Source organism: Monodon monoceros, unplaced genomic scaffold (assembly GCF_005190385.1).
Source record: "Monodon monoceros isolate NGI ecotype Baffin Bay Population unplaced genomic scaffold, NGI_Narwhal_1 Super_Scaffold_18, whole genome shotgun sequence".
NCBI lineage: Eukaryota > Metazoa > Chordata > Mammalia > Artiodactyla > Monodontidae > Monodon > Monodon monoceros.
This window is the reverse complement of record NW_021703774.1, coordinates 113,250,632-113,262,050: the sequence shown is the minus strand read 5'-3', so window position 1 is coordinate 113,262,050 and position 11,419 is coordinate 113,250,632. Positions and strand designations below refer to the sequence as shown.

At 45.5% G+C, this 11,419-nt stretch overlaps 1 protein-coding gene across 2 annotated transcripts in view; it reads left to right on the top strand.

The window, feature by feature from the left end:
* The first annotated feature begins 2,754 nt into the window (after positions 1 to 2,754).
* GIPC2 (GIPC PDZ domain containing family member 2) overlaps positions 2,755 to 11,419 on the top strand; it is an 84,784-nt gene continuing 76,119 nt past the window's right edge. For both annotated transcript variants that reach the window (XR_003794279.1, XM_029227123.1), the window contains exon 1: positions 2,755 to 3,064. Coding sequence is in view for 1 of the 2 variants with exons in the window: in XM_029227123.1 (XP_029082956.1) it covers positions 2,825 to 3,064 (240 nt within the window). In the remaining variant the exon portion in view is untranslated. The remainder of the gene's footprint in view (positions 3,065 to 11,419) is intronic.

Genomic DNA, 11,419 nt, shown 5'->3' with positions numbered 1-11,419 from the left:
AGGACTGAGTGAACTACTGAATATGGTTATAATTTTTATGTTTTTAAAAATTTTTTGTCTGAAATGTTACTGGCTTTTACTCTGTGTTTTCCAGATATAAGGAAACATTTCCCCTTAAGCTAATTATGGCTTACAGCAATTTGGTAAATTATATCCTTGTAAGCAGAATTGAAACTTTTATCTTTTCTCTCTACCTCATCCCTCCAGAAACTGGAAACTCTTAGGTTCCCAGCAGACTTATCAGGTGAATAATGAAGGCCACCTCCTGACAAGTGCAGGAATCTCAAGATATCTTGGAAGCTTCAAGAAGAGAGGAATTCATTCAAATTTGTTGATATCACAAGTGGAATTGAGTTATTAGCCACTGCAGCTGCTGACCTTTAACACACCCTGAAAGGAGTTCAGGACAGAGATTAGGAATAAGACTCTGGGAAAACTGGTAGAACAAAGCTTCAAATAGTTAAATATTTTCAGAAGAAATTTTTTATAAACCTGGATTCTTGTGCCTTCCCATACTTAGAAAAGCACTAAAACCATTTATGAAGATATCTGTTCCTCATGTCTGGCAGCAAACTTCTACTGAGATGTGTGCTTGGGTGCATGTACCCCCTTTGCCAAAAGCACATAGATACTGACCTCCCTCTTACCTCTTCTGAGCAGTTCCTCAGAGCTATCTGAGATGCTGTCTCTTGGGCTATAGTCCTCAGTAAATCTCCAAATAAAACTGAAACTCAGAACTCTCATGTTGTATGTTTTTATTTCAGTAGAAGCCAAAACAGAGCTGTGATTTAAGAATAAGATGGTCAATGCAGTCAGATATTCCAAAAGGTGAAATAAGACTGAAAAGTATTAATCATATCTGATGATTAAGTGCTGACCATAGTAAGAGCAATTTCAGTGAAGAGTGAGGGCAAAGTCTGATCACAGTGAGTCTAAGAGCAAAGGGGGAATTGAGGAAATGCAGCTAATTCAAGACTGTTTTGCTTTGCTGTGAAAATGCAGAGGTGACTGCAGGGGCGGAGGGGTGGAGGACTTGAAAACAATGTAAAAGATTTGGGCTTTTGACCATCAGTGGATGGTACCAGGTGGGGAGATGAAAGACGAGAGTCAACAGGTAGCTTAAACATAGAGATCCTCAAGGAATGAAAAGATCAGCTCAAGGGTCAAATAAAAGAAGAGATTTCTTCAGAGTTTGGAGAAGGGAGGTTGGTGGAATTACAGACAAAGGGTGGGGAATTGAGGGAGTTCAGGAGTCACACTGAGTGGCCTCAATTTCCTCTGTAGAATAAGAGACAGGGTTTTCTACAGAGACCAAGGAGGGCGGAGGTGGAGTAAATCACCTTGGGAGAGTGCTGAACGTTTGGGAGAGAAAGATGCCCAGGAAGAAGTAAAAAGGATTACTGAGAGTTGCTGAGGGCTTGGCTGAGGGTGTTTAACTATGAATTCAATGTGGCGCTAATCTCAAAACTTCTTCCAATTCTGCTTTGCAGGGTGTAAGGTACAGAGAAGAAAGATGGAGATTGACTTCCACTTAAATTCCTATTCCCAATGGCCCAGACATATAGTTACGAAGGCATGTGGCCCAGTCGTGTGTGAGTGCCGACCACACGTTTATGACCATCACCAGAAGGGCCAGCATGTTTGTATTCTAAGAGGTGTTGTTCTGTACAATCGGAATCCTAAGGCTTTTATAGAAATTGAGTCATTTAAAAACAAAATTTATTTATTTATTATTTATTTTTGGCTGTATTGGGTCTTCATTGCTGCGCGCGGGCTTCCTCTAGTTGCGGCGAGTGCGGGCCACTCTTCATTGCAGTGCAAAGGCCTCTCACTGCGGTGGCTTCTCTTGTTGTGGAGCATGGCTCCAGGTGTGCGGGCTTCAGTAGTCGTGGCACGTGGGCTCAGTAGTTGTGGCCTGCGAGCTCTAGAGTGCAGGCTCAGCTGTTGTGGCGCATGGACTTAGTTGCTACAGGGCATGTGGGATCCTCTCGGACCAGGGCTAGAACCTGAGTCCCCCGCATTGGCAGGCGGATTCCTAACCACCGCACCACCAGGGAAATCCCTAGAAATTGAACCATTTTTAAAGGAGGGGTAAGAAGCCAGGAGATGAGAGGAGGGAATGGGCTATCGACTGAAGAACCTGTACAACCTAAACGTTTTGAGTTAAGTTTCATTCGGGGACCTTACTGAGCACTATAGCGGAGGAGAGCCTCTCAGATAGCTCTGAGGAACTGCTCAGAAGAGGTAAGGGAGGAGCCAGGATATATGGGTGTTTTTGTTGGATAAAAACGTGTTATGGAACATGAAAAGATTACTGCTAATCACAAAGGACAGACGTCTCAAGTTAATGATTGTAGTGCTTTCCTATGTAGGGGAAGATGCAAGAGTCTGAGTTCACTGAAATGATTCCTTAGATGTGCATCTTAACTATCTAGGGCCAGTATCCAAATAACAGAATGCTTCCTTGTTTTCTCCATCCTGAATTCCCCTCAGGGCACACCATCCGGGGCAGCTGCGATGGTTGATGGCTTGATCCTTGTAGAACTGGAATGGTAGGCAACATTCTCCTCCTCAGGGTCCAACTTTTCTTCTCCCTGATCCATCCGGGGGGCAGGTGGCCGCTCGGCGGGTTGCAGGTGCAGCTCCTCTCAGTGGAGGAGGGCCCTGAGCAGGCGGGGCCTGGCGGGAGCGCCTCTGCCATTGGCCCAGCCCAGGCTGCACCTGCCCGGAGCCGGCAGGCCCATAGCACAAAGTCCGCGGGCCCAGGCTAAGGAGGCAGCAGTCCGTGGCAGTGCAGGTGGGTCCCCGCCCTCGGCCAGGCAAGATGCCCCTGCGGCTGCGGAGAAAAAAGAAATTCAATACCAAGGAGACCTCCCGGCTGGTGGAGGGCGAGCAGACTAATGCGGCTGGCGGCAGCCTACCCAGGCTCCCGGCGCCCACCTGCAGGCTGGTTTTCCACACGCAGCTGGCCCACGGCAGCGCCACGGGCAGAGTGGAGAACTTCTCCAGCATCCAGGAGCTCTACGCCAAGATCGCGAGCGTGTTTGAGATTTCGCCGTCGGAGGTAAGCGCCGGGGGCTGGGGCTCAGCCTCTCGCTCCCTCTCGCCGCTTCTCCCACCGCCCCGCGCAGGTTTAAATTGGCCCCGGCTGGTTGAGCTGCGCCTCCCGGATCCCGAAGTCGGAAGCGGGGTGGGGTCCGCGGCTGCGAGCGACCCAGGGGGAGCGAGAGGGCCTTACAGGGAAGGGAAGAGGTAAGTCCCAGGACTGGAGAAAGTCACATTCTCCAGTCTGTATCTGGCCTCTGGGAAACCCGGGACGACCTTTCTTCCTCATGCAAATGAGCATGCTCTAGTAACCCGAGATTCAGCAGCTTCGGCGCCTTCCCAGCGTCGAGATCTGGCTCGGCAAATTAACACCCTTCACTTTGTCTGGACTTTGCCCTCCTGCTTCCTCTGCAGGGGTGAGCGGGCCACGCTGAGCATCTCCGGGATTGGCGGGCTAGGGGGTGCCTTCCGGGTGATACCAAACCGAGCCCCATTTTGACCCGCATATATCATGTCACATGTCATCAACGCTTTGGTATTTCCGGGAAGCTTACTATTCCAAGGGTGGATAACTAAGAGAGTTATACTAAACTATGCGGGACTAGTTGACAAAAATTTCAGAGGGAAAAGCCCCTCTAAATTTTACCCCATATCCTTGAAAAGGGACTGAAATTTGCTTTTATTAGATCGATAGCATGTGTGCCAGGAACTGGAGTTTGTTATAGGGTGATTTCCAAAGCCCTAGTCTAGGCGGACATTTATGTGAACACTTTTATTTATACTTACCCAAGCTAACTGCAAATGCAGGTGTGAGAAGTCAGTCCAAGAAAATATTTTGTCCATATTTCAAGGAAAAGCACAAGACCTTGTTGCCCTGGACTCCTGAGAGTGCAGAGAGCTGCCTTTGGGTGGCACAGAGCAGCATTTAGCTATCTATTCTTTAATGTTGTTTATCAGGTCAGTTCAAGCGAAACTGAGGTCAAGACAAAATTCCAAGAGGAGATGAAAGAGATCTTGAAGCTAACCTTTTGTTCTTTCAGGGTTCCCAGGCACTGAGGGGGCAAATCACAGACCCATTCTATGGATTATGTAGATTGATATAGAGTATTAACGATAATACTTCACGTTTGTATAGGACGTTTCAATTCAAAAAGCACTCTTGCAGGAAAAATGTTATTTGATCTTCTCTAAGAGAGTTAGGTGGTAGACAGTTCATTGGGTAGTTAAGGACAGGATTTGGAGACTGACAAACCCCACTGTGGATCCAGGCTCTACCACTTACTAGCTGGGTGGCCTTGAACAAGTTTAACTTCTCTCAATTTCAGCCATTTGTAAAATAGAGATAAGGATATCTACCTTGAAGGGTTATTGTAAAGACTGGAGTGCATGTGTAAACCTATCAGATTGCATTGGTGTATGTTCAGTGCTTTACAAATTGTAACTAATATTAATACCTAATATCATTAATACCTAACAGTTAAATGAGTGGGCTGAGGTACAATGTGTCTGGCCTTTGGCCAAGGTCACATAGCTAGCAACAAAAAAGCTGGGCCGTTATTTTAAACTAGTTCTTCTTGTTTCTAAGCTAAGTGAGCTAGTTAGCATTCTTAACTGACAACTTTAAATATCTGTCCTGTAACCAGGGACTCCAGATTTATTTACTTTGCATTAAGTCTTCGTCATCATAATGGGATACTATTTTGAGTTCTAGATGCATGACTTTACTCAATCCACTTAATCCCTGAGAGGTATTATTATTATCCCTACTTCACAGATAGGAAACTAATGCTTTGAGGTTCAGAAAATTTTCAAAATTACATATAGTAAGTGGCAGATCCTGTGTTTATTTAATTAATTTATTTATTTGGCCATGCTGTGCGGCATGTGATATCTTAGTTCCCCGACCAGGGATCAAACCCATGCCCCCTGCATTGGAAGTGCAGAGTCTTAACCACTGGACTACTAGGGAAGTCCCAGAGCCTGGGTTTAAACCCAGGTTTTTTTTCTGGCTCCAAATTCCATGAAGTTATATTGCTTCCCAAGTTTTCCAGGGTGTCTCAGCAATAACTTGGCAACCACGTTCAGCATTTTAAGTTTACAATGTGCTGACTTGCATTAAAATTTCAAGATAAACGTTAGGTATTTTGATGTGCTTTAGCAAATTTCATAAATTTTTATAACCCTAGATATATATATTAGTATGTTTATGCATATAATCAACATTAATGCAGGTTCTCCATCTAGACTAAAAAGAGTTAAGTATATTCAAGGTAAAGTATTGATCATCATAGTATATGTCAAAGTATCTAGTTACTTTTTTAATGAATGATTGAATTTATTTTTTGGCTGCGTTTGGTCTTCACTGCTGCACGCGGGCTTTCTCTAGTTGTGGCGAGCGGGGGCTACTCTTTGTTGCAGGACGCAGGCTTCTCATTGCAGTGGCTTCTCTTGTTGCAGAGCACGAGCTCTAGGCGCGCGGGCTTCAGTAGTTGTGGCACGCGGGCTCAGTAGTTGTGGCTCGCGGGCTCTATAGCGCAGGCTCAGTATTTGTGGGGCACGGGCTTAGTTGCTCCGCTGCATGTGGGATCTTCCCGGACCAGGGATTGAACCTGTGTCCCCTGCATTGGCAGGTGGATTCTTAACCACTGTGCCACCATGGACGTCCTCAATAGTTACTTTTGAAACGAGTAATTTATAAAAATAAAATGTACACTAGTGAGATCCCATTTCTCATCCCATTCCCCCAGCAAGAGGAATAGTGGTATAAACTTTTGAGATGTCAGTGGGGAAGAAACAAAAAATTTTCCCCCTTTATATGACTATATCAGAAGTCCTGCCTTTTCTCTAGAGAGGTGGCTATAAGGATACAAATGGCACTGTATGAAGAGCTGTACTCTCTCTGCTAAGGAAAAGAGGGAAGGAGTTGGCCTGACCTGATGGCAGGGAGTCTGTAATGTGCCCCTGGCTGTGCGAGGCGTTTAAGGCTACAGGGTGGTCATTCCATCCTCACCACAGCACTGAGGCAAGGAGTCTTCTCATTTTGCAGTTGAGCTACATGAGGCTCTGAGAAGTCAAGTAGCTTGCCCAGAGTCACTGGACTCATGTGTGGCGGAGTCGGGATTCGAATCAAGGTTTCCTGGTTCCAAGTTCATTGCATAGCAGCTGTGGGATTCTTGGTAACTATATTCAGATTCCAAATACAAACCGGCAAAACTTCTTTTTTAAACAAATGATCTTTTCAAGTAAACCCTCAGACTCAACCACCAAAATACTTACTACCTCAAAAAGATGCTGTAGTGAAACTGATAATTATGGATTTCACCTATTACCTGGTTTCTGAAGGAAGAAGTTAACGAAACCTATGAATCACTTGCAGGGTGCAGTCTGTAATCATTACCTTGAAACAGATGGCCAATTATGCAAAAATCCCTTACAGCTGATATCATTTTTCTAAACAGCTAAATGAGCAATTCAGCAAAAAGAAAAAAAGTAAATCTCCTCTAAAAGAACAGTTAAGTCATAAATGCTGGGACAGTTTTACAAAACATTTGATACCATCTTTTAAAATATTCAGGATTCAGGGACTTCCCTGGCAGTCCAGTAGTTAGCACACCGCGCTTCCACTGCAGGGGGCATGGGTTGGATCCCTGGTCAGGGAACTAAACTCCCGCATACCGTGCACAGCCAAAAAAAAAAAGGAAAAATTTCAGGATTCATGTACGAGTTGATTACTAAACTCTTGAGCTGTAGTCATAAAATTTGTTGAAGGGGCCTTTTGAATATTTTACTACTGTAATTGTTTGACAAGTAGTTTGTGTCATGACATATTTTCTTAATTCTCTATTATGTGGAAAGATTGTGGGGAAAGAGTGAATTTGAAAGAGTTTATTAAGAAATCACTTTTATAGCTAGATACTTGTCCAGAAGTTGAAAACTATAGATTTCAGAAATTATTAACTTTGATTTGGTTACATTAGTTTGTATATGTTGTGATACTAAGTAATTCATTGAATGAATGGATCAAGCAAGTACAGCCCCTTCTCTCTCAATACATAGAGCAGTCAAATAAAGCAGTGCACTGGGGAAGCAGAAGAGTCAAGAATTGTGATTTTAATTTCAAGCCAGACGTTCAACATGCAATTATGCTCTTTGTCTTAAAAACAACAACAACAAACCTTCTCTTGTCTCCTACCCCCATCTCTTATGCTATTACCCCATTTCTCCTTTATAGCAAAACTCAAAATTTCTGTCTCCAATGAGATATATTCTGCATCTCATCTCTCTGCTCAAGACCGATAGCTCCTCAGCTCACTTAGAGTAAAAGCCAAAATCCAATGATGCTTACAGGCCCTGTGGCCTCTCTAACATGCTCCAGCTAGTCTGGCCTCCAGGCTGTTCCTTGAACTCTGGAGCCTTAGAGCTTTTGCACTGGCTGTCTTCTGTACCAGAACCTCTCCTTGGCAAAATGATCTTTTTTTTTTTTTTTTGGTTACGCCTTGTGGCTTTCAGGATCCTAGTTCCATGACCAGGTGTTGAGCCTGAGCCCTCAGCAGAGAAAGCGCGAGTCCTAACCACTGGACGGCCAGGGAATTCCCAGAATGCTCTTCCTGAAGTTTGGTCTAATGTCATCTTCTCAGTGAGGCTGGTACTGATCATCCCATTTAAAATTACAGCACCCCCTAAAAACAAAACAAACAAACAAACAAAAAATGAAAAGAAAAAACAAAACCCTCCAAATTATAGCACTCCCTATTCCCTTTTTATAAAAAATAAATTTATTTATTTATTTATTTTTGGCTGTATTGGGTCTTCGTTGCTGCGTGCGGGCTTTTCTCTAGTTGCAGTGAGCCGGGGCTACTCTTTGTTGCGGAGCATGGGCTCTAGGCACACGGGCTCAGTAGTTGTGGCTCGCGGGCTCTAGAGCTCAGGCTCAGTAGCTGTGGTGCACGGGCTTAGTTGCTTCATGGCATGTGGGATCTTCCTGGACCAGGGCTCGAACCCGTGTCCCCTGCATTGGCAGGCAGATTCTTAACCACTGTGTCACTGGGGAAGTTCTTATCCCCCTGTCTTGACTGATATAAATGACTGCTGCTCCTTTTACCACCCACAGTTTTAGCTTTGACAGTTTTCCCCACCTTGTAGATAGTTTTATTAAGATACTGAGTCATAGACTTGTCCCCAGTTCCTGACAGCAAACCTATGCTGTCCTAACATCACCTAACACAAGCCCAAATCTTTTCTAATGCCCTCTTACTCAGACCCTCCCCCACGGTTCTCCATGGTGTGCTGCCTCCTTGTTGCAAGGAACAGTAAACTAGAAATGAGAATTCCTGGTGGTTTTTGGCTGGAAGGCATTGACAGTTGTCACTGCTGGATTTCTACAATGCAGATTCTAAATGGTACCCTGAATATGGTTTCCCTGATTCCACCCATCCTCTATTTTTTAAAAAAAGTAATTAATTTATTTTTGGCTCTGTTGGGTCTTCATTGCCGCGTGCAGGCTTTCTCTAGTTGTGGCGAGCAGGGGCTACTCTTTGTTGTGGTGCATGGCCTTTTCATTGCAGTGGCTTCTTTTGTTGTAGAGCATGGGCTCTAGGCATGCAGGCTTCAGTAATTGTGGCACGCAGGCTCAGTAGTTATGGCTCGTGGGCTCTAGAGCGTAGGCTCAGTAGTTGTGGCTCACGGGCTTAGTTGTTCCGCAGCATGTGGGATCTTCCCGAACCAGGGCTCGAACCTGTGTTCTCTGCATAGGCAGGTGGATTCTTAACCACTGCGCTGCCAGGGAAGTCTCGCATCCTCTATTTTAATATTGATTCTCATCATACCAATCTCAAAAACCTACAAGGCTCCCTGTTACTTACTGTTATATTCCTTTTGGGCTGCTATTAAAAAAATACCACCGGGGCTTCCCTGGTGGCGCAGTGGTTGAGAGTCCGCCTGCCCATGCAGGGGACACGGGTTCGTGCCCCGGTCCGGGAAGATCCCACACACCGCGGAGCGGCTGGGCCCGTGAGCCATGGCCGCTGAGCCTGCGCGTCTGGAGCCTGTGCTCCGCAACGGGAGAGGCCACAACAGTGATAGGCCCGCGTACTGCAAAAAAAAAAAAAAAAAAAAAAAATACCACCAACTTGGTAGTTTATAAACAAGAAAAACGTATTACTCACAGTTCTGGAGGCTGGGAAGTCCAAGATCAATGTGCCAGCATGGTTACCTCTGGTGAAGGCTCATTTCCTAGTCCATAGCTGGCACTTCTTTCTCTGTCCTCATCTGGTGGAAGGGGCTAATGGTCTTTCTGGAGCCTCTATGATAATGCACCAATCCCATTTATGAGGTGTCCACCCTCATAATTTGAGCAATTCCCAAAGGCCCCACCCATTAACACTAGGATTTCAACATTTGAATTTTGGGGGAGGAGACATGAACATTCAGACCATAGCACTTACAAATAACCCCCACCAGCCAGGCAACGTCTCCTAGTCCTGCCTGCCTCTTTAGTCCTGCCCCGTGCCTACTGCTCCAGTCTCATCTCCTAACAATCCCCTTTTTATTCCAGAATGTTTAACTGTTTCATTCCTCTATGCCTTTTCTCATGATGTTCTCACTTCCTTGTTCTGGTAGCTCCTACCCACCTCTCCAGTCTCAACTGTCACCTCCTCCAAGAAGCCTTCCTTGTGAATCTGCCAATCTAGATATGTTTTTTTTTTTTCTGTACGTGGGCCTCTCACTGCTGTGGCCTCTCCCGTTGCGGAGCACAGGCTCCGGACGCGCAGGCTCAGCGGCCATGGCTCACGGGCCCAGCTGCTCCGTGGCACGTGGGATCTTCCCGGACCGGGGCACGAATCCGTGTCCCCTGCATCGGCAGGCAGACTCTCAACCACTGCGCCACCAGGAAAGCCCTAGATATGTTTAATACCCAGTACTGCATGATTTTAACATAGCATTAGCACACTGAATTGAATTTAGTTACTTATCTCTTACTGAGGGCTGGGAGAGTTTTTTCCCTTAAAAATCTCATTTCCAGAGTTGCTAGATGGCTTAGTTGCACCATAAAAGTTTAATAAATAAAAGTAGATGGTGGATCCAGTAGGAGATGAAGCTGAAGATGTAAGCAGTAGTGAGACTACAAATGTCCTTGAAGCTATATGGGCTCTATGCTGTAGGCAGTAAGAGTAAGCCAAGTATTTTTCAGCAGGGGAATGACCCCTGACTGGTGTTTTATAAAGTTGAAACACAATCGACCATTCCTTTGCTATGCTTCCTTTATAAAGTTTAGTTTAAGTTAAATAGGATGGTATTTTCTGGAATTGCACAGTACCATCTGAGAAGTTCTAAATATACTACGATCATTATGTATGCTTACTATCCCTCATGAGCATCAGCCTCTGTTTTCTATGAAAAGCTCAAGTAAAAAACAAAACACCAAAAAATTCCCCCTAGAACCGTGACTCATTTTGAGAAGTGGGAGGATAGTCTCACCAGCTGCCTTATAGACCTCATTGCTCTCAGGAAGATAAGAAATGGGTAAGACTGTTGATTTGTGTGCTGGAGATCCCCCCCAAGTAGGTGTGTGAACAACTCTAGAATCAAGTCTGAACCCCTCCCCAAGCCTCTGCTACCTCATAGACAGATGGTGTCCCCTTTGCCGTCCCTCACCTACTCCCACCCCTCCAGCCATCCTGAGTGGACATGGGAGGCTCTTGCAGGTTGTAAGAGATGGAGACACTCAGGTTACCTTGGACAACGTGTATGTATGTATTTGTTAGGATGTATGGGGAGGTGAGGAAGCCCAGGATCGTCTCTGTAGCTGGGCGGTCAGGTTCCGTGGACAGCTGGAACATCACTCATGCTGTCTGGGTGAAAGCAGTAACTTCAGACTCTGGAGAACCAAAAGCAAGTCCAGTTGCTCTTCCCCTTCCCTCTCTACCTGTCTCCCTACTTCTTACTGTGTTCTTGACTGATTCCCTCTTTTTATCCTTTGACTTTGCTCCTTTAAGGCCCCTATTGCCTCCTCTCTGTCTTTTAGTCCTTTGCTTCTGTACTTTCTGTGCGCCCACTCTGTCTCAAACTTGAACTCCCGGAGAGTGAGTCTCTGTTGTTGAGTCAGGATACAGGACAGGTGGGGCAGGCCCCTTTGGCTTGTGGGTCAGGGCTCGTATCTGGTCCAGTGTGTAGGTGGTACTAAGGTGGGTGAACAGTGGATAAGGAGTCCTGTTGGAGAGGACAGTGGGCAGGACAGATCGTCTGAGACTTCTTGAATTAGGGATGTGGCAGACATCTTCCACGGCCTGTAGAGAGCATGAAACTATTCTTGGTTCTCTGACATTTATCTGTTGTTCTTCTGTTTACCTGGAAATCTTTCCCCTGTTCTTTCCCT